Source organism: Prunus persica, chromosome G5 (assembly GCF_000346465.2).
Source record: "Prunus persica cultivar Lovell chromosome G5, Prunus_persica_NCBIv2, whole genome shotgun sequence".
Lineage (NCBI taxonomy): Eukaryota > Viridiplantae > Streptophyta > Magnoliopsida > Rosales > Rosaceae > Prunus > Prunus persica.
Genome location: NC_034013.1, coordinates 2,001,860 through 2,028,429, shown reverse-complemented (window position 1 = coordinate 2,028,429; position 26,570 = coordinate 2,001,860). Strand labels below are relative to the sequence as shown.

General features: G+C 37.1%; 1 protein-coding gene across 2 annotated transcripts; it reads left to right on the top strand.

Annotated features, from left to right (window-relative positions):
* On the top strand, positions 548–24,978 carry LOC18777829 (mediator of RNA polymerase II transcription subunit 34). 2 transcript variants are annotated; one of them, XM_007208808.2, is made up of 21 exons: positions 548–793; positions 1,480–1,697; positions 3,240–3,386; positions 3,471–3,686; positions 4,882–4,986; positions 11,622–11,726; positions 11,796–11,918; positions 12,389–12,477; positions 14,859–14,895; positions 14,987–15,020; positions 18,530–18,582; positions 18,654–18,731; positions 18,812–18,877; positions 19,432–19,498; positions 19,630–19,683; positions 20,993–21,100; positions 21,351–21,415; positions 22,495–22,573; positions 23,703–23,920; positions 24,115–24,326; positions 24,755–24,978. In XM_007208808.2, the coding sequence occupies exons 1-20, from the start codon at positions 727–729 to the stop codon at positions 24,304–24,306; spliced, it is 2,121 nt and encodes a 706-aa protein (XP_007208870.2). In that variant the 5' UTR covers positions 548–726; the 3' UTR covers positions 24,307–24,326; positions 24,755–24,978. The 2 variants fall into 2 exon arrangements, with proteins under 2 accessions (XP_007208870.2, XP_020419745.1); XM_020564156.1 differs by lacking the exon at positions 24,755–24,978 and having other exon boundaries at positions 24,115–24,532.

Sequence of the window (26,570 nt, the reverse complement as noted above, 5' to 3'; positions counted from 1 at the left end):
GTCAACAAAAATCTAATCTGAAATCTGGATAGTTGTTCACGGACCGACACGTGTTACTCGAAAATCATAGCCCGAAAAATAGTAGTTTAATTAAGTTAAACAATATATAGTTGTGGAATGTATAGTATTGTACCATAGTTTTTTTCAAAATAATAAAATATGAAGGACCCTAAAATATAGCCATGCATGGCTGGAGATGGAAAAATTTAACCATGCACTATTCTTTAAAACATTAATATTTTAGAAAGCTAAATTTTTAGCATTTAACCCTATAGCTAGAGAGGCCTTACGAGTGAGACCACAGGATACCAAATTGGAATTTACCCTAATTATATATTCTCATATATAAAGGAGAAGACCACACGAGTCCATAATAAATAAATAATTACAATTGGAAATTGGAAGATAGTTTCTTCGTTGGCCGGGCTTGTGCAACTAGCTAGATATGTAAGTTGGGCTGGGCGCATGTGGAACAAGCCACTGGGCTGGTAGCGCCTACAACAAAGCCCTGGGAAAAATGGAAATAAAAAACATTAAAATGCTTGCAGTCGCTTGCTTGAGTTGCTCTAAACATAGTTGAAGCAGCACTTCACTTCTCCCTTGTTTCCCAGAAGAAACTCTCCATTATAATTTGTAAATTATAATTGCCACAATTCGCCTGCTGAAACTGTACATTACACTCGCTGTTCCCAGTCTCTCTCTCTCTCTCTCGCATAAGGACTTGAAATGGAAACTGAAGAGATATTAGCAGAAGAGCTGCTAAACGTTGAGGTTGAAATTCAAGGCGTCCAAGGTGCTTATCCTAAGCCCTCTCTCTCTCTCTCTCTCTCTCTCTCTCTCTCTCTCTCTCTCTCTCTCGTTTATTTTTTTTTTGGGCGTGATATCAATTTTCTTAGCTTTAATTTGAAACCTAATCACTGAGGATTCTGATAAATCAGAAAAAAAGTATTTAAGTGGAATAATTGTTCATGAAGAATGTTGACTAATGGGAAAGTATATTGGCATTATTTGAAGTTGGGTAAAATTCAATCATTTTTTTTTTTTAATGCTGGAGGACATTTGAGTGCAAAATGTTAAGTTTGTTCATATAATTGTTAGTGTAGCCGCTGTTTTCTGAAAATATTGATGGATTAATTCCAGAGGAATCTAGGAGAGTATGAAATTCAGTCATTTTATTGCTGCTAGGTACCTCGTGCACCAGGCTGCCCTTTATTTATAGTTGTATTAGGTTCAACTCATGCTTCAAGTTTCTTACTATTGGCATTCGTTTCGTCGAGTCTAATTTGTATCTTAGGCTTTTAATGCATTTGACTTTTATGTTTTGGTAATCAATGGAGATAGTATTTTCTGATTTAAAATCAGTAAGAAAGATATGAGTATTCTGATAGAATCCGCCATGAATGAGTTACAGAAGCTCTTTCACTTTTTTCTTTCATATTCAGAGCACAGTGTGATTTATGCATATGTCTCGTTTCCCAGACCAAATCAAGATATTGCTTGACCAACAGGAGAGGTTATATGAAAGGCAATCTGAATTGAAGGCTATACTTGAAGCATGTAAAGAATCAGGTTATCCTGTTAATGGCGCTTCAACTACTGTGGAAGACTGGTCTGGGCCATTTGAGTGGGATTCTCAAGCTGATGATACTAGGTTCAATATATTTGGCATATCCGCATATCGTGCAAATCAGCGAGAGGTGACTTCGGCCTATGGATTTTCTTTTTCAAATTTTCAGCTACTTTGTTTGATATTATTAAATTGTAAGCTCTCTAGTAAAAAAATTCAAAATAAGAAGGATGTTATTACACACTGCCCTAGGATATCACCTTCTTATTTGTAAGATGTTGAATAAATTCATGATTTAAGTCAGGTTAGTTGGGGAGACTGTGCTTCAAAATTCACTTAAGGCGGAAATTCCTGTGCAAGTGGTCAATAAGCATGAGCTCTGTTTGTAAGTAAGATGTTCTGAGTACATCATGTTTGAGCTTTAGTGAAACATTGAACATAAGTGCACAATAATTTTACAAATCTATAGTAAAACCCCTCATCAGTTTCAGTTGGTTCTGTAATTTTTCAGTTAAGTAGACCAATTTCCCTCTCCTGGTGATGTATATCTCTACAACTTCAGACAACACAGAATAACTGGACCATCTAGCTTAATTGTGATCTGAATGGACATATTGGTGCTTTGCACTGTCACAGTTGAAGACATGAAGATTGACAGGCTAGAGGAGAAAGAATCAGAAGTAGAGTTGATAACTCGATCATCACTCATCTTCTCAAATTTAGTAGGAAAAAACTAGAGTAGTAATCAATCGGTAAGAAAATTGGAGGAGCTGCGGAAAATGCAGGAAGAGAAGAAACAGTAGTAATGGCAGGAAAAAGAAAGAAAAATAGGGGCAATGGTGGCAACCAGCAGTGTCGGCTGCTGTATTCTCCTCAGAATAGGTTGATGTGACCATTGCAATGGGTAGAATACTAATTGCTGGAAAAGTCACAGAGAAATAGGGTAGCAAAAACTAAGATACCGAAAGCCAGGGTTTGGGCAGGGACTGACGGGTGGGTAAGAAGTAAAAATCCTAGATATTTTTGTTGTAGGCTCTGATGCTGTGATACATGTAGAGAATATTTTGAGATAAATTCTGTATGTACTTCTCCTTCAAAAGGGTGGATAAAACGGTTACTCGAAAAATAAAAAGAAGGCAAGTACAAAAACTACACGTAATTACAACTAATTACCCTATCAGTACTTTTGTAATTCTAAAAGTCAATCCCCTACACTCAGACCAACAGTTGGTTTGCCGTAGATGCTTTGTAGAATACTTGTCTTATTGAAAGCAAAGAGTACAACTGAATGATAAAATTTCCCAAAGATTCCTAATCCTTGGAAATTAAGAATCTTATGTATGAGCCAATTGCTGATTCACTGAACTGTAGTTTGATGTATGATTTAATTTTGTATTCCAATACAAGTATTGGTTTTTAGTATCCATAGTGAGAGTTCCATTGGGATCAACCATGTTGGCTTTGGCTCAAGTGGTGGACGAATATGGTAGTTGGAGCTGTCAATGGTTTATCTTTATCCCTTACGAGGTGTGATTCTTTTGATGGTATTGCTGATTGCTCTTGAGTAGTTGTAGCATTATATTGGCTTGCCTTTAGTTTCTGTAAGTACAATTTATTTTTCTCATTCCCATCTCTGTTAGTAGATTTACTGATAGTGGCTAATTGGTGTCAGATTATCAATGCTGTCATGAGTGGAAAAGATGTTCTAGTGATTATGGCTGCAGGTGGCGGCAAAAGCCTCTGTTACCAGCTTCCAGCAATTCTTCGTGATGGAGTTGCTCTTGTTGTTAGTCCTTTGCTTTCTTTGATTCAGGACCAGGTTCTCTTAAATTCTATTCTTCACTTTACTCGAACTGTCTCCTTAATATTTTAATCAGATTATTCACAATTACCATTGCTTCAGGTGATGGGTTTGGCAGCCTTAGGCATTCCAGCTCATATGTTGACATCAACTACTAGTAAGGAGGAGGAGAAGTTAATATACAAGGCCCTTGAAAAGGGGGAAGGAGATTTGAAAATATTGTATGTGACTCCAGAAAAGATATCAAAGAGTAAGAGGTTTATGTCAAAACTTGAAAAGTGCCATCATGCTGGTCGTCTATCTCTCATTTCTATTGATGTGAGTATGCCACCTTCAATTTTTCATTATACCTTAATGTCAAACTAGGCATATTTGAATATTGGTTTTATCTTCCTTTTTGTGGTCAATACGTGTTGATCTTTATCTGGTATACGGATACCTATCCTTCCTCAGCATTTTCAATTATTGGCATGACCATGTGTAGATTAGACGTGCTACTATGTTTGAAAAATTAGTATTAGAATTAGGGTATCCTCCGATACAAATGGAAAAGAATTATAGAAACTGAAGTTCATTCTTTAGTTACAAGTCAGCAATTTTCTACATCATTCCCTACCTATATGTTCAGCTTGGTGAGAGCTTTTCTTAGAGTTCCACTCTAGAAGATGGTGGATGAATAATATTATGGACAGAGTTGTTTAAATTTTGACATGAAGGCTCCATAATGGATTATAAACTTATAATTGGCTAGCTAATTTAGCATCGTTGGTAGCTTACTGGTACTGTTAAGTCTAGTGGTGTCTCTTAGTGCAAAGAACCTCCAAAATGGGGATCAATACTGAAAGATGTTTTAGAGTAAAACCAGGACGAAGTTTTGTCTTACAGGGAACACCAAAGATACACAGTAGCTTCTTCTTCTGGCCAAGAAAAAAAAATCTCTTGATCTTGCACTTTGATCGTCTAAGTTCATGTCATATGCTTATTTAGTAAGTTTTACGTGTATGCTATTGAATACTTGGAACAAATGTTAGAATGCTGTATTGAATATTTATGCACTTGTATGTTGGTTGTTAATTTTAATTTTGAGGGCAGGTTCATGATGTTAACTGATGGTTTCTTCGTGATTTGCACAAATATTCTGTTCTGAAAGGCACAAACTTCGATTTGTAATTGGTGCCCTCCACACTTCATGTAGCTTAGTAGCTCAGCTTGTTCTCTGTATTTGATATCGTGGGGTTTTGTACCAATTTGTTTACTGTGCCAGTTTCATGGGCTGAGTAGGATGTGACTTACTTTTATTAGGCATGTCTCCCACCTTTTTGACTGTTAATTGTTTGTTTGTATTAATGTGTTATATTTTGAGTGTGTCATATGTAACATATGTTCATTTTGCCCATCAAAGCTTTTAGGATATCATCCTCCTAAATGGTTTTTTTATTTTTTATTTAATACAATTGTTTACTAAGTTGGTTGCATATCTCTCTAGTGTCTAATCTTTAGGCTTATTTTACAGGAGGCACATTGCTGCAGCCAGTGGGGTCATGATTTTCGACCTGACTACAAAAGTCTTGGTATCCTCAAGACTCAGTTTCCCAATGTTCCTGTGATTGCTTTGACTGTAAGTTATTTATCTATCCTTAATTCTTATATTTTTTTTAGGGGAGGGATTATCGCAGTTCCCGAAAAGCTGCTTCTACTCCTGCTATTTTAGAACATGGACAGGCAAACAGGCCCAATTTAAAATTCCCACAAAATTTAATAGAACTTAAACTACCCTTTGTTCCTTATAAACAGGTTAGATATTGCAAGTTGTGGGCATGTTGTACTGCTGATTATAACTAACTACTCTGAGTATGAATGAAGTGACATAGTGAGTGTATGATCACAGATGTATGTTTTTTTTAATAAGAATATGATCAAAGATACCTTTTGTGAACATTAACTCAGTTAGTCCTTATGCTCTTAATCAACATATGGACTAACTATTTTGTTGGTGGATTTAGGTATTAGGGAAATATGTTGTAATAGCAAATTTTTGGGTGGTGTGGATGGAGAGGATGATGTAGAACAGCCCGTAGGTTTAGAGTAAACAGCCCGTAAGTTTAGAGTACACGCTTGAGCAATAGAACAGAGAAGAAATAAGGTATCGAGGAGAAGAATTAGAGATCGAAGAGACGAAGGGAAAGGAAAGGAATCAGAGAGTTTAAAGCAAGGAAATTTATCATTAATCAAGTATGCCTTAAAAGATTATAAACAACTCTATTTAGAGAGGCAAAACCCTTTTTAGTCTAGGAAAAGGAAAAGTAAACTTTAAGAAATAGGAAAGCAAATTAACTAATAAGAGATCCTTTAACAAGAAGGAATCTTTAAGAATCGGGAAAACTAATAATAGGAAAACTAATAAAAGGAAAACTAATCCAACTAGAAGTAGGAAAACTAATAATATGCATTCTGCATCATTCTCCCCCATTGAAAAAGAACTCGACACTGACGAGTAAACCAAGATTATGGATGACGACGTCGTTTGTAAGTACGGATGATGGGAGGACAGGATGCAGCCAAATCCAGATCATGAAGAGCATCCTGATAACTTTGCAGAAGAGTAGAATCCAACTGGCAAAATTCAGCTTCTGTAATCCAAGTATCCTCAATAGCAGGCCTTCCAACCAAACGAACCAGATAACGGGTAGAACCTCCAGTAGACGAGGCCACAACTTCATGATCCAAGACGTCCTCAATCTGATCTGTAGGGACAGAACTAGTAGAAGGAATACGCGGCAACATAGGAGGATTGGAACCTTGAGCAACATCTATAGAAATAGGTGGAGAAAAGGTGCCCCGAGATAAATCAGAAACATTGAAAATGGGGCTGATATGCATATTTGCAGGCAACTCAATCAAATAAGCATTGGACCCAAGCTTCTTAATGATACGATAAGGACCCATCGAACGAGCATAAAGCTTCTTAAAAGAGTGCTTAGGAAAACGTTCAGGACAAACCCGCACCATAACAAAATCCCCTTCCTGAAACTCTTGTTCACGACGATGAGCATTGGCTGCCAGTTTATAAGTGTCTGTGTGCATGGATATCTGCCTACGGACGTCATCATGCAATTGCCTAATATGTTCAGCAAACGACGTAGCAGAATCTGAGGCGCGGGCAGCCACAGGAAGAGCAACTAAATCAACAGGTGATCGGGGAGAAAATCCATGAACCACCTCAAAAGGACTCTTACCGGTACTTCGATTAACTGAGTTGTTATAAGCAAACTTAGCCACAGGCAACAAGAGATCCCAATTGCCAGGTTTATCCCCAACTAAACAGCGGAGTAAATCACCAAGGCTGCGATTAACCACTTCAGTTTGACCATCTGTTTGGGGATGGAAAGCAGAAGAAAACTTCGAAGTAGTACCGAAAAGCTTCCACAAAGTCTTCCAAAATAACTAACAAATTTGACGTCACGATCAGAAACAATGGAGACAGGGAGGCCATGCAAACGGACTACTTCCTTAAAAAATAACTTGGCCACATAAGAAGCATCAGTATTTTTGGCACAAGGCAGAAAATGTGCCATTTTAGAAAAACGATCAACTATGACAAAGATAGAGTCATAGCCGCGACTCGTCTTAGGTAAACCAAGCACGAAATCCATACTAAGATCCTTCCATGGTTTATGAGGTATTGGTAGAAGGGTATATAAACCTGTGTTACGTTTGCGAGCTTTAGCTAGCTGGCATGTGCGGCATTGGGAGATGAGATGAGCAACATCACGTTTTAATGACAGCCAATAGAAACGATCTTCCACCAAGGCAATAGTCTTATCTTTGCCAAAATGTCCTGCGAGGCCGCCACCATGTAGTTCCCAAACAAGGAATTCATGGAGAGAAGTACGGGGAATACATAATTGTGTTCCTCGAAATAAGAACCCATCCCTCGTAATAAAGTCTACATACTCGTGACGGTTACCATTGGAAACTTCATGAAAAATAATTCCAAAATCTGGACAAGATGAATACTCAGTCTTAATACGATCAAACCCAGTTACCTGAATTGTCATTGTGTGCAAAATAGTAGCCACGCGACTAAGGGCATCAGCTACCTTATTGTCAATGCCTGGATGGTGTCGTAAAACAAATGTAAAGATCTGGAGATATTCGGACCACTTAACATGTCAACTGCTAATGGTTCGTTGAGAGTGGAGATATTTCAAAGCTTGATGATCTGAATACAACACAAATTCGTTTGGCAGTAGGAAATATTGCCAATACCGAAGTGCTTGTACCACAGCATAAAACTCCTTATCATAAGTAGAATAACGTTGCTTTGCTTCATTAAGTTTCTCACTAAAGTGTGCTACGAGATGTCCTTCTTGGCTAAGCACACCACCAATCCCAACTCCGGAAGCGTCACATGCGACTTCAAAGACTTTGGTCAAATCAGGATGTCGAAGAATAGGCGCTTGAGTCATCTTCTGTTTCACAATTTTAAAGGCCTTAGCAGCCGCATGGGTCGAAAGAAAAGCTCCTTGTTTCATACAATCAGTTATTGGTGCCATAATAGTACTGAACCTTGGAATAAATCGTCGATAAAAAAAGGTGAGACCATGAAAGCTGCGTGCCTTTGTTAAAGTCGTGGGTGTTGGCCAATCAATAATAGCCTCTACCTTGGCAGGATCTGTGCTAACCCCAGCTGCAGAAATATTGAACCCCAAGAATAAAACTTCAGGTTGAAGAAACGAACATTTTTTTAAGTTGGCATATAGTTTTTCCTTTTGTAAAGTAGAGAATATCGTCCTAAGATGTTCGAGATGTTCCTCCCGAGAGCGGCTGTATATCAGTATGTCATCAAAATAGACTACCAGAAATTTACCAATATAAGGTCGTAACACACGAGTCATCACCCTCATGAACGTGCTGGGTGCATTGGACATGCCAAAGGGCATCACAAGCCACTCATATAAGCCATCAGGGGTTTTAAATGCGGTTTTCCACTCATCTCCTTCACGAATACGGATTTGATGATAGCCACTGCGAAGATCTATCTTTGAAAACCATTGGGAACTCGCCAAATCATCTAACATATCCTCAAGTCGCGGTATGGGGAAACGATATTTAACTGTAATTTTATTTACGGCGCGACTATCTACACACATTCGCAAGGAGCCATCCTTGTTTTGGGGTAAGGAGAACTGGAACAGCACAAGGACTTAAGCTATGACGAATAAAGCCCTTAGCCATCAATCCCTGAGTTTGTCGATTCAATTCCGCTCGCTCAGGTGGATTCATACGATAATGGAGGAGATTAGGAATTTGCGAACCAGGAACAAGGTCAATGGCATGTTGAATCTCTCTCGCTGGAGGTAGGTCATCGGGTAAGTCATCAAGTATGACATCAGAGAATTCAGTGAGGAGCTGTTGTATGGGTTCGGCAAGAGGAGTGGTGTAGTCAGTTGCCGATTTAAGCAAGAGGGCAAAGACCACACCAGTTTCTCGCAATTCATGTGCAAAGTCTACAGGTGATAAAAATACTCAATCGATGCTCCAAAGTCTTCTCTTTAATTGACAGGTTTGTTGGAACATTCTTAGTTGGTTTGATGGCTGGATTGGAAGGCTTTAACGTTATGTTCTTTCCTTCATGTTGAAAAGTATAGGTGTTCTCCCGGCCGCAACTTTTCACATGACGATCATAAAGCCAAGGCCGGCCTAGGAGCACATGTGCGACACTCATAGGTAAGATATCACAATAAAGTTGCTCGTGACAGGGACCCAATTGAAGAGGAACAAGACATCTTTCGGTAACAGGTAATCTGGTTTTATCAACCCAACCAACATGAAAAGGATGAGGGTGTGGCTCAGCCTGAAGGTGAAGGCGATCAACAGCAGTTTTAGAGATAACATTCAGCGTACTTCCCCCATCAATAACTAGTTGGCATCTATTGGTACCGCAAGGGACATAGGTTTGAAAGATACTTGTATGCTTCCATGAATCAGGAGGTGGAGATGTAGGTGTTGAATAAATACAACGCATAACACTCAGTTGGTGAAACGCCTCCTCCTCACAGCAATTATCAAGTTCTGGATCATAAACAGGTTCAAGGGGCTCCACATACTCGTCCACACAAGAGTCTTCATGGAGGGAGCCAAGGGTTAAAGTTTTATGGGGACAACGGGAGGCGATGTGGCCCTTAGCGTGGCAACGATAGCATTCGATATGAGAAGCCGTGGATGAGGCTGGTCCTTTTTCTGTTGCAGGTATTGTAGGAGCAAGTGGACCGGCAACGCCATATTTAGAGCTAGGAGCACTACGGTTTGGAGTAAGAGTGGAAGAGTGCCCAGAATGCCCTGTGTATCGACGTTGTGGACGCAAAAAAGTTTCAGCTTCCAATGCGTGGCAATATGCATCTTCCAAAGTATGCGGACGGAACCTCCGAACTTCACGTTTGACATCGTCACGAAGACCATGGATAAAGCGGGACATGGGGATGTCGGGTTCTTCACGAATCCCTGCACGTATCTTGTGTTCGATAAAACGAGCATGGAATTCAGTAACGGGTAAACTTCCTTGTGAAAGGGTCCATAATTGGTCATACAATTGATGGCGATAAAAGGTGGGAAGATATTGTTCGCGAAGCTTTAATTTCATCTCGTCCCAGAGTCACAGGCGGCTGTCCAAATTGGTATAGTTGCGCTTCCACGAAATTCCAATATTGTCGAGCGGCTCCTTGTAGCGTCATCTTACCAATGCGAAGCTTATGAGCATCCGTCAAATCGTACCAGGCGAAATAATCTTCCATGGCTTGAACCCAATCAAGAAACATCGTGGGATCCCCAAGACCATCAAAAGTAGGAGCGGTAGGCTTGATGTGGCGAATGACATCGTTGTCAAAATGGCGAGGGGGATGAGTGCCGTGATCATGTGGAACTGTTGAAGGGCCCGTTGTGTGTTGGGTATAATGGGGCGGTGCCAGAGACCCAAAAGAAAAGGGGGGCTCCAATTGAGCCTTGGGATCATCAAGCGAGAGCCCAGTGGAGCTATGAGGCATGCCGTATGGCACGGCCTTGAGTTTTTGATCCACCGGTGGATTGGGCAGAAGGCCACTCTTTGGTGGTGGCGTAGAGGAACTCAAGAGCAAGGCGGAGGTAGAAGAAGGTTCAGCATGTCCAGCCCGAAAGTGATTGATAAGCAACTGAACGGAGTGTTGGAGTTTGGTGATGGCCAGGTCCGTCTTTGCACGATGTGTGGGAGCCTGTACCAACTCGGCTTTGAGGTCAATGCTGAGGTTGGAGAGTTGGGTTTCCATGCCAGCGATATCGTCAGAAACTTTGTCTTGGAAGGCATGAAATCGTTCTGAAAGGCTGGCCACGGTTTGGGGCGCCATGGGAGAGAGCAAACGGAAACGAAAGCGAGGGAAGGCTCTGAGTACCAATTGATGTAGAACAGCCCGTAGGTTTAGAGTAAACAGCCCGTAAGTTTAGAGTACACGCTTGAGCAATAGAACAGAGAAGAAATAAGGTATCAAGGAGAAGAATTAGAGATCGAAGAGACGAAGGGAAAGGGAAGGAATCAGAGAGTTTAAAGCAAGGAAATTTATCATTAATCAAGTATGCCTTAAAAGATTACAAACAACTCTATTTATAGAGGCAAAACCCTTTTTAGTCTAGGAAAAGGAAAAGTAAACTTTAAGAAATAGGAAAGCAAATTAACTAATAAGAGATCCTTTAACAAGAAGGAATCTTTAAGAATCGGGAAAACTAATAATAGGAAAACTAATAAGAGGAAAACTAATAATATGCATTCTGCATCAGAGGAACATAAAGATTTTTGAGGGAGCAAGCGATGCGGCAGTTCAGGCTTTGATTTGATGTTTTCCCGTTGTGCTAAGGGAGCTATTTTGGTTTTGATGGACATCTCATTCATCCCAATTGTATTAGTTTCTTTCATAATAAAAATTGTGGTAAAAATTTGTTGAATACTGGTCAGAAGCAAAGGAAAGCATGATAAAAGGGGTGTTGTTTTGGCTTTCAATCTGGCACAATGATGCTATTGAGTGTTTAGAACTCTGATAATAAAGTCCTTCAACTATTGGGGCATTTCTATCAATTCATATGACAGTAATGGGAGTGCAAGAAGCAGTTTAGGATATCATCTCCATTTCTTAATTATAAAGAGAAACGAAAAGAATAAAGTATCCATTTGTTTGTTTTAATCTCAAAATTTTGGGTGAGTTGATGTTCTTGTCGTCTATTTTGCAGGCAACTGCTACCCAGAAAGTCCAAAGTGATCTGATGGAGATGCTCCACATTCCAAGATGTGTAAAGTTTGTCAGCACAGTCAACAGACCAAATCTCTTTTACATGGTTTGTTTATTTGTTCATAGTTGCTCGCTTTGAATTTGAAGAGTGCAGACATAATTCCTTATTCATTAGGTACGAGAGAAGTCTTCAGTTGGCAAGGTGGTGGTTGATGAAATCGCAGAATTCATCCGAGACTCTTGTTCACATAATGATTCTGGCATAGTTTATTGCTTTTCTAGAAAGGAATGTGAGCAGGTTTGTGCTTCTAGTTTATTTTCCTGTCACATAATTTGTTTCTAGTTTATAGCTGAAGACTTTGAGGCCCTAATAATAGAGGACCAAAAGCAGACTATATTCCTTAACGGCTCCCTCTCCCCTCTACAATCTTCTATAACCATTCTTGTACTTTTCAATCAAATGTCACAAATCCATTAAACTATTTCCTTATCCACACCTCGAAAACCCTTGCCCCTCATACAAAAAGGTAAAAATAAATGAAGCTGGTATTACCTAGCACGGCTATACATTCATGGAATTGGCAGTCTCGTTTCGGTCAGATTGCATTTAAGCTGGGGAGTTGGCAATGTTGACCCTTCCAAAATTGTCAAAAACATGATAGATATAGTTAAAGAAAAAAAATCCAGAAATGATTGTAGGATAAGCAAGTTTTGAAGTATAATGCCCGAATTTGGTTGGTATTTATTACTTTACATTTATGATCTTAGGTTGCAAAGGAGTTGCGAGAGAGAGGAATATCAGCTCTTCATTATCATGCAGACATGGATGTAAATGCTCGTGAAAATGTTCATATGCGGTAATGTTGTTCACTCATTGTAGATACTTTGCAGTAAATTTGTTTTCATAATATGATTACTGGGTGACTGTACAGTGAAATTGCATCACTGTTGTTTTTTGTTTTTTGTTTTTTGTTGAGGAAATTGCATCACTATTGTTAATTCTCATCAAAGTATGCTATTTTTGGGAACAAAATCTTACTGGGCTATTTGTGCTGCTGACTAAAGCTTACCTTGGATTTAACCTCTTATTAGTTACATTTCTTGAAACTCTGGATGTCTTCTCTCTATCCCCCTGATGAGGACATCTTTGTCAAACCCATTAGGGTTTACAAAAGAAAGAGATGGAAGAGGAAGTCATTTAAATTGGTCTTTAAATCTGACAATTTTTTGTTCCTGCGATTAGTTTCTAACTTGTTCTCTAAGTTTTCCAGATTTTAGTAAGATTTTTAAGTTTTCCAGATTTCAGTGGGATTTCTAAGTTTCCTATTTTATTTAGGTTAGAATTTCTGTTTTAGCAAGAGATTTTTTTATCCTATTGTCTCTAGGTTTTAGTTTGCTATAAATACCCCTCTCATGTAATTCATTATGGAGTTGAGTTTTTGAGATATTAATTAAAGTTTATTTTCCAGAGATTGGAGACTTCTTGGTGTGAAGCCAAACCCCTGGAGTGATTCCAGACCTCCTTGTTCGTTCTATTTTCTGTTTTCCATTGTTTTGGCTTCCGCTAAATACATAAACACTCAATTCACCCATATCCTACATCACCCCCAAGTGTCACAAATATGAAATTCTGGTTTCTTTCCCAGATTGTGGATTCCTTATCCGCTCTTTGTAATTAACTTTCAGTCTTTAATAAAATTATGTTTCTTTTATAAATAAATAAAGTATTAGTGCCATAGTCGGACAATACCCCGAATGAAGTATCAGACATCTATTTGGCTGTATCAGAAGAGTATTACTCCATATCCACAACATTTTAAGTATTTGTGCTTCATAGAGAACAGGTAGTGGCATAAGAGTGAATAAGTTGATGATGGAGAGTGATATAATTGAGAGTGAGGATGAAGTGATTGGTTTCTTTGAGAGGTTGTACACTGAAGAAGTGAATTCAAGCTACATCTAGTTTATCAAACCAAAAAATATGGATGACACTACAGCTTTGAAGTCTAGAATAATGTCAGAAAGAGAAGTGTTCCTAAATTCAGGAGAGCTAAATCATTTGGTTGAGGATTTGGGAAGGGGGAAGAAAGCTAAAACATTATGGGGTTGTTTGCTGTTCGCAGTTTTCTGGAACATTTAGTTGGAGCACAATAGAAGAATCTTTGAGGATTATAAGGGCGTGGGGGTAGAGAAATTTGAGATAGAGTGAGGTTCTGGGCAGCTTTATGGGCATCGGTCTTTGGCTGATTTTAAGGATTATGCTGATTCTTCTATAATGTTGGATTGTTAGCAGCTTTGAAGTGAGAGTATAATTTTTTGTTTAGTGAGCATGTTCTATTGTACTTCCTTTTGAGTTGTACTTTCTTGTTTTTACTTGTTCTTTCCCAGATTGTGGATTCCTGTTTCATTCTTTATAATTAGCTTTTTTACGTTAGTAAAATTATGTGTCTTATATTTAAAAAGAAAATGAAAAAAAAGGAGAAACAGATGCCCAAAGCACTACCCAATACTTGACCTTATCCCACACCTCCTCCACTTCCAACCCTCAAGCATCATCAAAGATCCGTTGCTTTCTTTCCGACCAAATAGCCTAATTCATAGCCATCATCATACAGCCCCATATTACTTTAGTCTTTTTTCCCCCACCCAATAAAGTTTGTCACCCAGCAAAGAAAAACAGTCTTTTGGTGCCACCCAACTAACAGTGATCTCATTAAATAAAAGCACCATAATTTCCAGCTAAACTGGCAAGACAAAGAAGCATGATCCACACTCTCCCCCGCACTCATGAATAAAATACACTAATGTGGCATAACAACAATCTTGGTCTGCATCTTTGGAGTAAATCACAGGTGTTAACATTCCCGTGTACCACCAACCAAGCCAAAACCTTAACCTTGGGTGGGACCTTAGATTTCTAAATCAGGCTGAAAGGAAGAAACAGAGAACCACCTGGTATGGGTCTCAGCCGATTACAAAAGTCTCTAAACACCATGTTCTTGCATCCTCTCTATATGGAAATAATCTCACCTCCTCCAGAAAGCCTATTTAAACTCAATTGTCACCCTTTATTGTCTATTCTCAGCAACTAGTATTACCGTTATGGATGTTGAGATTACTCTGCCTTTCTTTGAAGTTATTTATTTAGTTTGTTGAATGCTTATTCATTGTCATGTGTCGACATATATTCTTTTGTTTAGTCACTTTCTGGATCCCCTTTTGTATGTTGATGATACAGGTGGAGTAATGGAAAACTACAAGTCATCGTTGGCACGGTATGCTTGTTTTCAGTTCCCTTATTCATTTTAGAATCTTCTTTTTTGCCAATTGATATTCCTTACACCTTAGCTTGCATATGTGTTCCAGGTAGCATTTGGCATGGGAATCAACAAACCAGATGGTTAGTATTTCATAATGAACTGTTTTGTTTTGGGGTATATGGCTTCTGCTATAGAAATTTAAAATATCCTACTTTGCATACTAGTTTAACAGTATGCGGGGACTTGATTAATTTGGTGGTTTTCTAGTCATCATATTGGAACTTGACACCTATTTAGGAGCAGTGATTTCATAGGCACGTGCTTCAACGGGGCAATACCATGTAGGCGTAATTGAGGCTTACACAAGGTGCTGGAGGTGTGAATGTGCAATTAAGGCGCAAAAGCAATAGATCTAGGCGTCTTGTTTTTCTTTTCAAAGCACCCAGGGCCCAAACTAAGTAGTTTTGGCCCTTTCATAAAAAAACTTTAAACCCGTATCTCAGTTAGACAGACCTGATAGCTAGCTATCCATTTTCTCCCAGCAGCTGTGCATGACTTCTTCTCTCTTGGAGGGCAATATTTCCCCACATTCAACCTCCTAAACACTAAAAAATTAAACAACCCATATAATATTTATTGAATTCGGCATACAAAATGTGATTCCTATCCATTTTCGACATCTAGGGTTCAAGGGAAGCTGGGAATTTCAGAACCTAGGCTTTGGACAATATGTTTGCAATATATATATTTAAAGATCCCTCAAATAATTTTATTTGAGGGACACCCTTTAGAGTATCCTACAAATTTTTTTTCCAACAATCGAAACCATCTATTTTTTAAGTCTTCTTTCATAGATCATCCCTACAAAAAATTAGATAAATTGGAAACCATTTAGACATCTAATGGTGTCCAACAAAATAAATGAACTCGGTGCTTCAAGAAAGTACTCAAATTTCAATAATTTAATTGAGGGGTCAAATGATATTGGATTCAAGTGATTTTTTGTAGAGATGATCTTCGAATGAATATCTACAAAATAGACGGTTTGGATTAATGAATTACAATGTATGGTGGGCCCTACAAGGGTGTCCCTCAAATAAGTTATTTTAGGGATTCCTCAATCGAAGCTCATTGTATATATATATATGTTCCATTATAAAATTTCTAAGCATAAGAGGCTTCGCAGCGAGGCTCTCGATAAAATGCCTCGCTTTACGTGTTAACGTTTGAAAACATTCATTGGGAGTCATCGATTAAGCATGATGTTTCTCAAAAGGGATTTTTGTAGAAATGTCACGTGAACTTATACATCAGTGTCAATTTGTCACCTTAAAGAAAACTTTAAGAGAAATGTCACCTTAATTTTTCAAAATTCATGATTTGTCATCTGACCAACACCATCCAATTTTCCATCCATTTTAAAGGGTATTTTAGTCTTTCTATTTTTAAGGAAAAAAAAAAAGAAGAAAAAAGAGACCTCTCTCCCCCCCTTCTCCCCCACCCCAGCCCCCACTCACCCCCAAAACACATTGCACTAGACTCCTCCCCTCCTCTTCTCTCTATATCTATCTCTCTCTCTAAGCATGTATAAATTTTTTTATGGTGTTCATTGAGCATGTCTAAAATTTTCAGATACCTGATTTAAAACTACTTAAGCTTCCCACTCAAAATCCAACCCCTTTCTTGTTTAAAAGATATACAATTCTTTTACAATGATTTTTCCATTTTTAAAATACCCTTGAAAATGGAAAGACTAAAATACCCTTAAAAATGGATGGAAAATTGGATGATGTTAAAGTCAGATGACAAATCATGGATTTTGAAAAATTAAAGTGACATTTCTCTTAAATTTTTCTTTAAGGTGACAAATTGAAACTGAGGTATAAGTTCAGGTGACATTTCTACAAAAATCCCTTCTCAAAACCATCATGCTTACAGGCCAAGATATTCCAAACTACCGCAATATACACATTCGCGTGCGCACACATCTACAATCTCTGTACTGTACATAAAGCTATGAATGTGCAAAAATATTCACTGAATTGAGAGAAACTTAATAGATTATTGAATGCTTATTTCACTTAAAAATTTCTCTATCCCAAACAGGTATCTAATTTTCTGATGTCATATCTTAAACCAAAGACAAAAGAGCTTTTAGCTAGAAGCTTCAATTTTAATTTTAATTTTTTGAAAAGAGACATAATCTATAAAGAATTTATAAAGATTTTTTTTTTCAATTTGATTTATAATTTACACTACTTTTAGACCGTAGGGCTAAAACTTTATCATGCTTTAATTTGTTCAATCAATGAATTTTATTTTTGGTGTGTTATGGGTTGGGTTGATAATGGATTTTATTTTGTTAACACTTCGGATCTTGTCCAAAGGAAAATACCATTTATGTATCTGTCTCCTCATTGGTGTGTGTTATGTAAGCATTGTGAGGAGAGTGTGGACCACCTTTTCTTACATTGCCCTTTTTCCTCAAGTCTTTGGGGCCTTTTGTGGAGGGAGGTTGGGACTGTTTGGATGATTCCAAAAGGGTGACTGTTTGGATGATTCCAAAAGGGTGCTCTGATTTCCTTTGTTCTGACTTTGTGGTTTGGGGATCGGGGAAGTGCGCTTCTACCTTATGGGGCTGTTTGGTCCACTCTGTTTTCTGGAACATTTGGATGGAGCGTAATAGGGGAATTTTTGAAGACTATAAGGGAGTTGGAGTGAGTGATTTGTGGGATAGAGTTAAGTACTGGGCAGCTTTGTGGGCTTCTGTTACAAACGATTTTAAAGACTACTCTTATTTCACTATTAGGAGGGATATGGCAGCTGCGGTTATTTGAGGGTTGGGGGGTGTGTTGTTCTGTGGTTTTTCGGTTTTGTTCCTCCCTGTTAGTTTGGGAGGGGTAGGTGTTGTTTGTTTCTTTCTGTGTTGTTTGTGTTCTTCGGTTGTGGTTGCCTTATCCACCTCCGTGTTCTTTTGCTTAATAAATTTCATTTCTTCGCAAAAATTTGTTTATAGGGTACTTGGTGTGTGATTTTGGTTTATGCAGATGTCTCATCTAACCTGTAGTCCAGTTTTCAAACAAACTATTTTAATTCATGCTTTTCATGAACACGCACGTAGAACAATATTGATGTGTATAGTAAATTGGAGGCCCGATACTATATGAATGGCTGATTTTTCATCCTTGCTGTAGTTTAGGGAACTGCCTTGTCCCCTATGTTGTAATTTTCTTTTGTTTTCAATGGAAATACTTTGTTCTTCAAAAAAAAAAAAAAAAAAAGATAAAGAAAGGATAGTTTTGAATACAATAAATAAAAATAATTCAGAATTTCAAATTGTTCAGTATGAGAACCATTTTATATGTTAGAAAACCGTCATATGTCGTGCAACTTCTGCAAGCCACGTATCTTAAGCCATGGTGCAGCTCACATATGGGTGGATGGGGGTCAGGTCGGTCTAATGTTCAAAGTCTAAAGATCCCAGACAGAAAAACCTATGCAATTGATGCTTTCTAAAGATCCCAGACAGAAAAACTTATGCAATTGATGCTTTCTTCTTTTATGTTATGTCCCTGTGCATTGTCTGTCATACATGGACACTTTAAGTCTTATTTTGCTGTTATATTTAATACTTGGTAACTGCTTGTAGTCAGGTTTGTCATCCATCACAGCCTAAGTAAATCGATGGAAACATACTACCAGGTTTTGTGCCTTTCCAGCTACACTTAAATATTTCTTTAATTTTATCCCTTCTGTAACCTTCATTGCTCCAGGAAAGTGGCCGAGCTGGACGAGATGGACTCCCTTCTCAATGCCTACTTTACTTTAGACCTGGTGATGTTCCTAGGCAGGTATTATTTTCCACCACTGCATAACTGTACAATTTCCTAGAAGATTATGTAATCTTTGAATTTGACATTTCTCTGAGCAGAGTTCAATGGTCTTCTATGAAAATTCCGGATTGCAGAACCTTTATGACATAGTACGATATTGTCAGGTAGTGTCCTCCATTTTAAGCATCACATTTTCTGCAGGCCACAAGCTTCAACTCAGCTTTAAACTGATGCGTCATAGAAGTGCCTGATTATTGTCAATATTGAAACGAATCTGAACTATCCACAAAAAATAAAAAGGAAATAAAAATACAGGTGGTGCTTGCCACCAACCAAAATACTCATTCCATCTTCCCTTAAAAACAAGTAATTATAATTTTACCCTTTCTAAAAGTACGTAGAAGACAAAAAATACTTATTTTACCCTTTGTCTTGCTTGAACAAGCACCTTAATTTATGGATCTGTTCTTCTGATGTTGAACATGTGATCCTTTCCACACAAAAAAACATATTCTCTCTTGATTTGAATTTATTTTTGAGTTTACATACTTATGAGGACTGAATAACAATTACACTCATTGCATCATGATGAGAGAGTCATACCTCCTTTAGTTTCCTAACATTTCTAGCCTTGGGCCGGATACATTTAAATTTCTGCAATACTTGTGCTTAATCTAGCATAAGATGTAGTCTTATCGATTTCTCTTTACTCTTGCAGTCAAAAAGACAATGTCGCCGTAGTTCGTTTTTCCGCCATTTTGCTGAGCCATTACAGGACTGCAATGGTACCATTGTTTTATTGGTAGTTAGTCCGTGTGTTCACAAGCACATGCATATGCACTCATGGGGACACAGTTAGTTAGTTTGGTATTACAACTGCCTATCTCTAATATAAATGCAATCAATGCTATCTCAGGGATGTGTGACAACTGTGCATTTTCAAATGAGGTTAAAGAAGTGGATGCCTCTCGTATGTTTTTCTGAATTCTCTCCAAAAGAGTACAATCCTTTATTAATTGTCTGTTATTTTATATTATGCATTAATGACATTGGTGTAGCTTCATTTCTTTTTGTGGTTTCTACCTATGCAATTTCAGTCTGTTCCTTCCACGTAGCCTATTACATTTTGTCTATGAGAATTTACACTTTGTGTGTCTAGTTATTTTCACTTTGTACTCAAATTACTGTCATCACTAATTATGTTTTCTGCTAGTCTTCCATTATGTCATGACAATAAAGCGGACAAGATATCCGCTAGTCTTAAATACAGAACGATAAAACTAAAAATCACAGCCGTGTTCCAGTCAGAAAATATTGAAGGAAAAGAAAAAAAGCCCAAACGCAAACCCTCTCCGACAAGTAGTCCAGCTCCTCCCGCCGCAGGACAACCTAAAAATTCTTCAACGACTCTATCCAAATAGCTGAGTAAGAATGGTCAGATTCCTCATTTTAGCAATGCCGTGTATAATGCATGACTGCATTTTGTTGCCAACAAGGAAAGATTATGGATTCTTAGTTGTGAAAATGATGTAAGCCCCTTAGTTGTGAAAATGATGTAAGCACCAAAAAAGGAGGAAGACTAAGGTTTATAAGCTCGAGGATAAAAAGGGTAACAATCTTATTCTGAAAAGGCAAACTAGATTAACCTTTGGGAGAGATTAACAAAATCTAGATTAGTCGGACTCCTCTTCCCAAATGACAAATCAAAAGTTGTAGGCTTCCATTAGAATGGTGGTATGCAGAACAACCTGATGAAATTTGAATCGTCAAATTACTGAATTTCATTGCTTAAATGCCTGGGATTTTTTCTTTTATCTTCCAGGATTTCCTTAGTATGGTGGTATGCCAAACAACCTGATGAAATTTGAAATGTGTTTGTTTTGAGTAGTGAGAAAAATACTTTTTAAAATTTCGCTCATTTTGGAACATCATGGAAATGTCATGTCCTTGTTTTTAGTTGTGGTACGTGTTGATTCAGTTGAACCTTTTGATAATACCCTTCAACCTTCTGTTTTCAGAGGTGAGGGATAAGCATTGCCATATAACATTAATACTGCAATTTCTTATGTAGAATTCTTAGAGTCTTGTTTGATTAAACTATCAATTTTCATTCATTCGGTAAAACTATTTGTGGTCACCCATCTTAAATGCTTATATCATCAGCTGGCTTTTTTCTTCTTCTTTTCTTTTAGTTTTTAGTCTTTCATGAAAATAATGTGCGCGCATATTCTTCACTTGGAACGGTTATCTTTGATGCATAACATTGGTGTGCTTTGCAGGTCATGCGAAGCTTATTATTTCTTTGCTGCAAGATACACAAGAAAATGATCAGAGATTGACAGTGTTGCAATTAGTTGATAAAATTAAAGCAAAGCACAAGGAACTAGGTATGTTTTATTGCTTGATAATTTAATTAGTTTTAACTTAGATTTTTGGTACCGATGGAAATATACCATATTAGCTCAGAGACACCACATATCAATAAAATGTTTCTAATACCAGTAAGTCTTGGTACATTATTTCATTTTAATTTTAATGTGGATCACTTGCTAGTTCAATGTGTTGATCAACCTTCCCCGCTATAATATTGTATTATTCATAGAATGGAAACTTATTTTTGGTGTATGAAATACTCAGGTTCTGAGCTAAAGAGGGAGGAAATAGAGCAGCTTGTCATAAAGCTCATATTAGACAGAAGTTTGGTAAGTAGCCTAACTTTTGGACCTTTTAAAAGTTGATTGTTCCCAAATTTTACTAGCTGGTTTTATGAAAATATGGAAAATTTTGAGTTTTAAGTTTTAACTAATATTTGTTAGTTTGATATGCATTTTGGCCCATTCCCTAATCCCTTAAGATTTTGGGTCTGGTGATTGCCCCACATGGTATCAGAGCTCTGGTTGTAGGAGGTCCTAAGTTAAATCTCCAATCCCCATTGCCCACTTCTTTGTTGTTTTGAAAGGTGCAGAGTGGGTGATTTAGCAGATGCACTTTAAAGAAAAAATAGAGAAATCCTCTCTAGGACCTTGAATTCTCAAGGGAAGATAAAAAAAAATAAAAGATAGATGTAAATCTCTAAAATCTGGAAGTTTTGATAAAATTGTATAAAGAAGCTGTGTACTATATCTTTTTAAAAGAGTATTTAAACAACAGTTACAGCAACCATAGCATCCTAGCCCTTAATTACTCTAATCCTGGCCCGCCAAAATACTTTAAACTCACACGACTGTAAAGATTATTATCTCCTATATTAAATAACACATAAACAACTAAAGCTTCTTGGATCTACTGGTTGTAACTTGTATAAAAATATTCAATGAGCTAGTCCTTTATTGTTGATACAAAACTTTTGAATGCATCAATTCCTTGGTCCCTTATAATACTGGTATTTTCTTGAAGTTTCTGAATTATTCCTAGAAAACATGTGTATCTTACCTGAACAAATTAAATTAAATTAAATTGTGTTAACTTTGACTCTGCCCAACCCAAAGCATTGGCAATTTCACTTGTGCATTTGTCTGTTTTTGCCCAGAAATTTGTTTGCTTGATGTATGTTATTTACTCTTTTTTTTTCTCATTGAACAACTCAAAACAGTAGGCAATGCTCTTGTATAACAACCTATAAGTGATTGAAATTTTTAAAGGCAAAAAGATTGTCTCCTAATTTTTCTCTCTATAAAGTATGCAATCTGTTAAATCTGATGTAGGCATATTATTAATTTAGTTGACCCTTTGTAACTATGCATGATGTGGTTGTTTCAAGTATGTTCTGTTCTCGATGCAGAAAGAAGAATTTCAGCATACAGCTTATTCCACAAATGCATATGTAACAATAGGACCCTTGGCAAATCAAGTATTGCATGGTAAGAATGATTTTTTTTCCCTCGAAAGATGTACCATATAACCATTGTGTACTGAAAATCTATGTTTGATTTTCCAGTGTTTCTCTTTGTATTTCCATATTCTGACACAGATATTAGTTTTATGTTAACTCCATTATTATCGAAATTGCTACGTTCTGAAAGTTTCAGTTTTGAGGAATTTAATATTGAGAATAATAACATTTTTGTAGCGTCACTGGTGCCTTTGTCTGGACAGCACTGTCGAAACCCCTATCTGAATTGGTTCTGTTGAAAAATCTTAACTAGTTTAACATTGTCATGATATACCATGCTAACGTCCTACTCAATGTTGAACCTTAAAGAAAAGATCAGTCTAGTAAAAGGAAGAGATTGATGATTTATCCCAATGACATTATGCTTAGTTAATATTACAAGAAATTTTCCAGAAAATTTAAAATTGTATGTGTGTGTATATATATATATATATATATATATATATAACCAAGAAAAAAAGGGTTCTCTTACCATAGAATACTGAATTGTGAAGTAAAATAAGATTGTAACAATCAGGAACCAATACTGCCTACCTGGAAGAGTTAGGTTTGGAACTTCTAGGCTGATACAATAAGTTGGTTGATTACTGCTTTTCTTGTTATTTGTTTTGGTTTGTTATTTATTCATTTTATTATAATTATTCTTGGCATTTCTAGAAATACGCACTTCTAAGAGGGCCACAAACTTTGCTGTGCTCTTCATGCTTCCTTTAAGATACTGACAATGACAATCAAGAGTAGCCTTTTCTGTTACTCTTAGTTTGAAGTAATACTACAGTTAATAGTTTGCTTCAAATTTTTTGATTTTTTCGGTCAATATAGTTTGCTTTTACGTACTAGTTCTGTTGATGAAGTTGGCAAAACAGCCTTTACCTGTACCCTTCTATGGATGAAGGATTCTAACAGTGAGCATTACAAGTATTGAGCCATTTTTTGTTTTCCATCCCTTTTGCACTGAGTTTCTACTTCTGTTCTCAAGACTAGCCCATATGTGTATCCATTAAGAAAGAAAAGTGTTTTAATACTGTTGACTCCTTTTTGGTTTATTTTCTGGTTATGCTCTAATTGGCATCATTCCCTCGTCTTTTCACATTTAGGGAAGTGCAGTGTTAAACTTGAAATTTCTAGCGGACAAAATAAAGTAGCTGGTATAAAATCAGTTAAACGCAGTTGTGCTTCCTCTGGTTTGGAATTGAAGCTAGATGAGCTGAGAAAGGAACTCTCCTCAGTTCATGGAGGAATATTCCCGCATTCTGTTCTCTCGACTCAACAAATCAATATGATAAGTGCCCAGAAGCCAAATTCTATGGAACTGGTTCGTTTCGTAAACATTACTCTTCCATTCAATATATTCTTAGCCATATTACATCAACGTGTTAAGTTAGTGGGAGCTTGTGCCTGGTATAGTTGTCTCTGGAACAAAACCTACTATATATATGTCTTAACTGCCTTTTCAAAATTTTGTGCAATTTGTGCCATCTAGTAAAAACGTATTTCATTCCTTTGCAGTTGGAGAATATAATTGGAAAACTCAAGGCAGAGAAATACGGAAGTAGAATACTTGAGCAAGTAAATACGTATGCAAATTCAACACAGCCGGAGGATGCCAAAGAAGATCAAGATATTGAAAATAGAGCCTCAAAAAGGCTAAAGAGCAAAAAGCATCTAGTTCTTGTTGAGAGCAGTGATGATGAATCCTGACAGAAACAGTTCTGATTCTTGTAAGTATTTTTTCTGTGTCTTCCCACAACATAGCTCTTGTATTAAGTATGGGGCTCATACTTGAGTTCCGAGGCACCCTTGTCAATTTTGTGGCGTAGATGGAAATAGGAATAAAAAATTATATTTCTTGCCAATATTGAGAACTGCTGAAAAGGTGTTGATTTCTTCAATCAATGGTAAAAGGGTGAAGAAGTCAATTTTCTCTTATTTATTTATTTTTATTTTTGGGTTTATTTTCATATGGAGTTCTGATATCAAAATACTATCAACGTGGCCACGAACACACACAAATGCCCTATCAAACTAACAGAGTAATATCGTGAGGAAAAAAAAGAAACTAACATAGTACTATTAACTTTTATTTTGAACCCTTTGGATGTAAATAGATCTAACAGCTAAAAAGAATTCTACAAATATTTGTATACAGAAGCTAATTGCGGGATGGCAGCGGAGGTGGTCGGGGTTGGGTTTGCCATTCGGGTAAAAGGAGGCCTGTAGTTTTGTCAATTCTTCAAGTGTGTGACATGCAAAATGTAATAATTTTATTAAGGGATCTCTTATTTGAGGGATATCTTTGCAGGGCACACTTCACAGTATATTTCACTAATATCATTTGACAGTCATCGAAATTTTAGTACTTTCTTGAAGTACCATGTTCATTGATTTTGTAGGACACAATTGGATATCGAAACAGTTTCCGATTTATCTAATTTTTTTGCAAAAATGATCTATGAATGTAGACTTAAAAAATAGATGGTTTGGATCGTTGAGAAAAAATTCGTATGGAACTCTAAACAGTGTCTCTCAAATAAAATTATTTTAATAATCCTTCAATAGAAGGGGACTGAATTATTAAAATATATGGATGCAACAAAAGTTGTCCCTAGTCAATAAGTTCAAGGAGATATGGGAGATAAACTATATATTACTTGCACGGTGCAGTGATAGTTTTCCTTCTCAGCCATGCCTACAAAACTACAATCGCTCTCCTATATACACTTGAAGAGTGAAAACTACGCAAATTATCTATTGACCAAAAAAAACTACACAAATTATCCTTAAGACAATCAACCGACATTGGCAAAATTGCCAAATTTTCACTTTGCAGCATTATTATTCTGCCTATGCAAAGGACAAAATTAAAATGAAGAATATTGCTTTCCAGAAAGATAGCTGCCATGCACTTGCTTACTTAAAATATATGTAATCTTGTGGGAATATAAGGCCTCGTTTGGTGAGTTAGCTTGAACTGATGGGTTTTGAAACATTGAATTGGGATGACTTAGACTGACTAATAAAAAATGACCTTGCTTTATCTTTTACTCTAAAGAGTGCTTTACTAATGTGAATGCTGGTGTAGATTTATTTTGAAGAGCAGAGTGAAATATTTCATTGACTAAAACTAATATTTCCTGAGAAATAACAACACCAAACTTAAGTTTAAATTTACGGTCATTTCAAACCATAATGGGGATTGTAGTAATTCTAGTTTTACACTATTTAGAGCTAAAGCTAAATTTTTCTCCTCCAAAATACAACTATTCACGTATTGTCATGACTCAAACAGTTTTTTCCTTCAACCCTACAGACTCAAAATTTGAGTCCGCTTTATTAAATTGTTTAAGAATAATTAACCCGAATCTATTTTGTCGTTAATTTTTCTTAACATTATTTTTGTTTAAACCTTCGTGAAAAATATTTTTACGTGCATTTCCTAGGCACCATTTAATAGAAAAAGTAAATTAATAATTGGAAAAAAAAAATTATAATTTCAAATTTAGGCCTCAAATAAAATGGATACTCACCACATCTTCAAGATTGGAGTTGGAGCCACTTGCAGGCCTTGGATTGTCCTTAGTGACATGTCTTCAAAAAGAACATTGTTGGTTGATGATCTTAAATTGAGAAGCAATGGCTTGCATTGTTTGCAGTTTGGGTCCAACCATGCCCGATTAGTTTCCAAAAACTTTTGTTACACAAGAAACCAAAATGTGTGTCGTTTGCTTGATTGGTGCCAACAACCCCATCTTAAGTGATAGGAACACGCAAAGGACCCACTAGTGTAGTGGTTTGGTGTATTTACTCCCTCAGGCCAGGTCCTGGGTTCGAGTTCTAGCATCCGTGTTGTGTGTGTGAGTTTAATATGCTATCGCCCCTTTCAATAGGAAAAATCCTCCCAAAAAAAAAAAAGTGATAGAAAAACAACCTCTGCATAATGGTTCATCTTCTTGTGGTTTCCCATT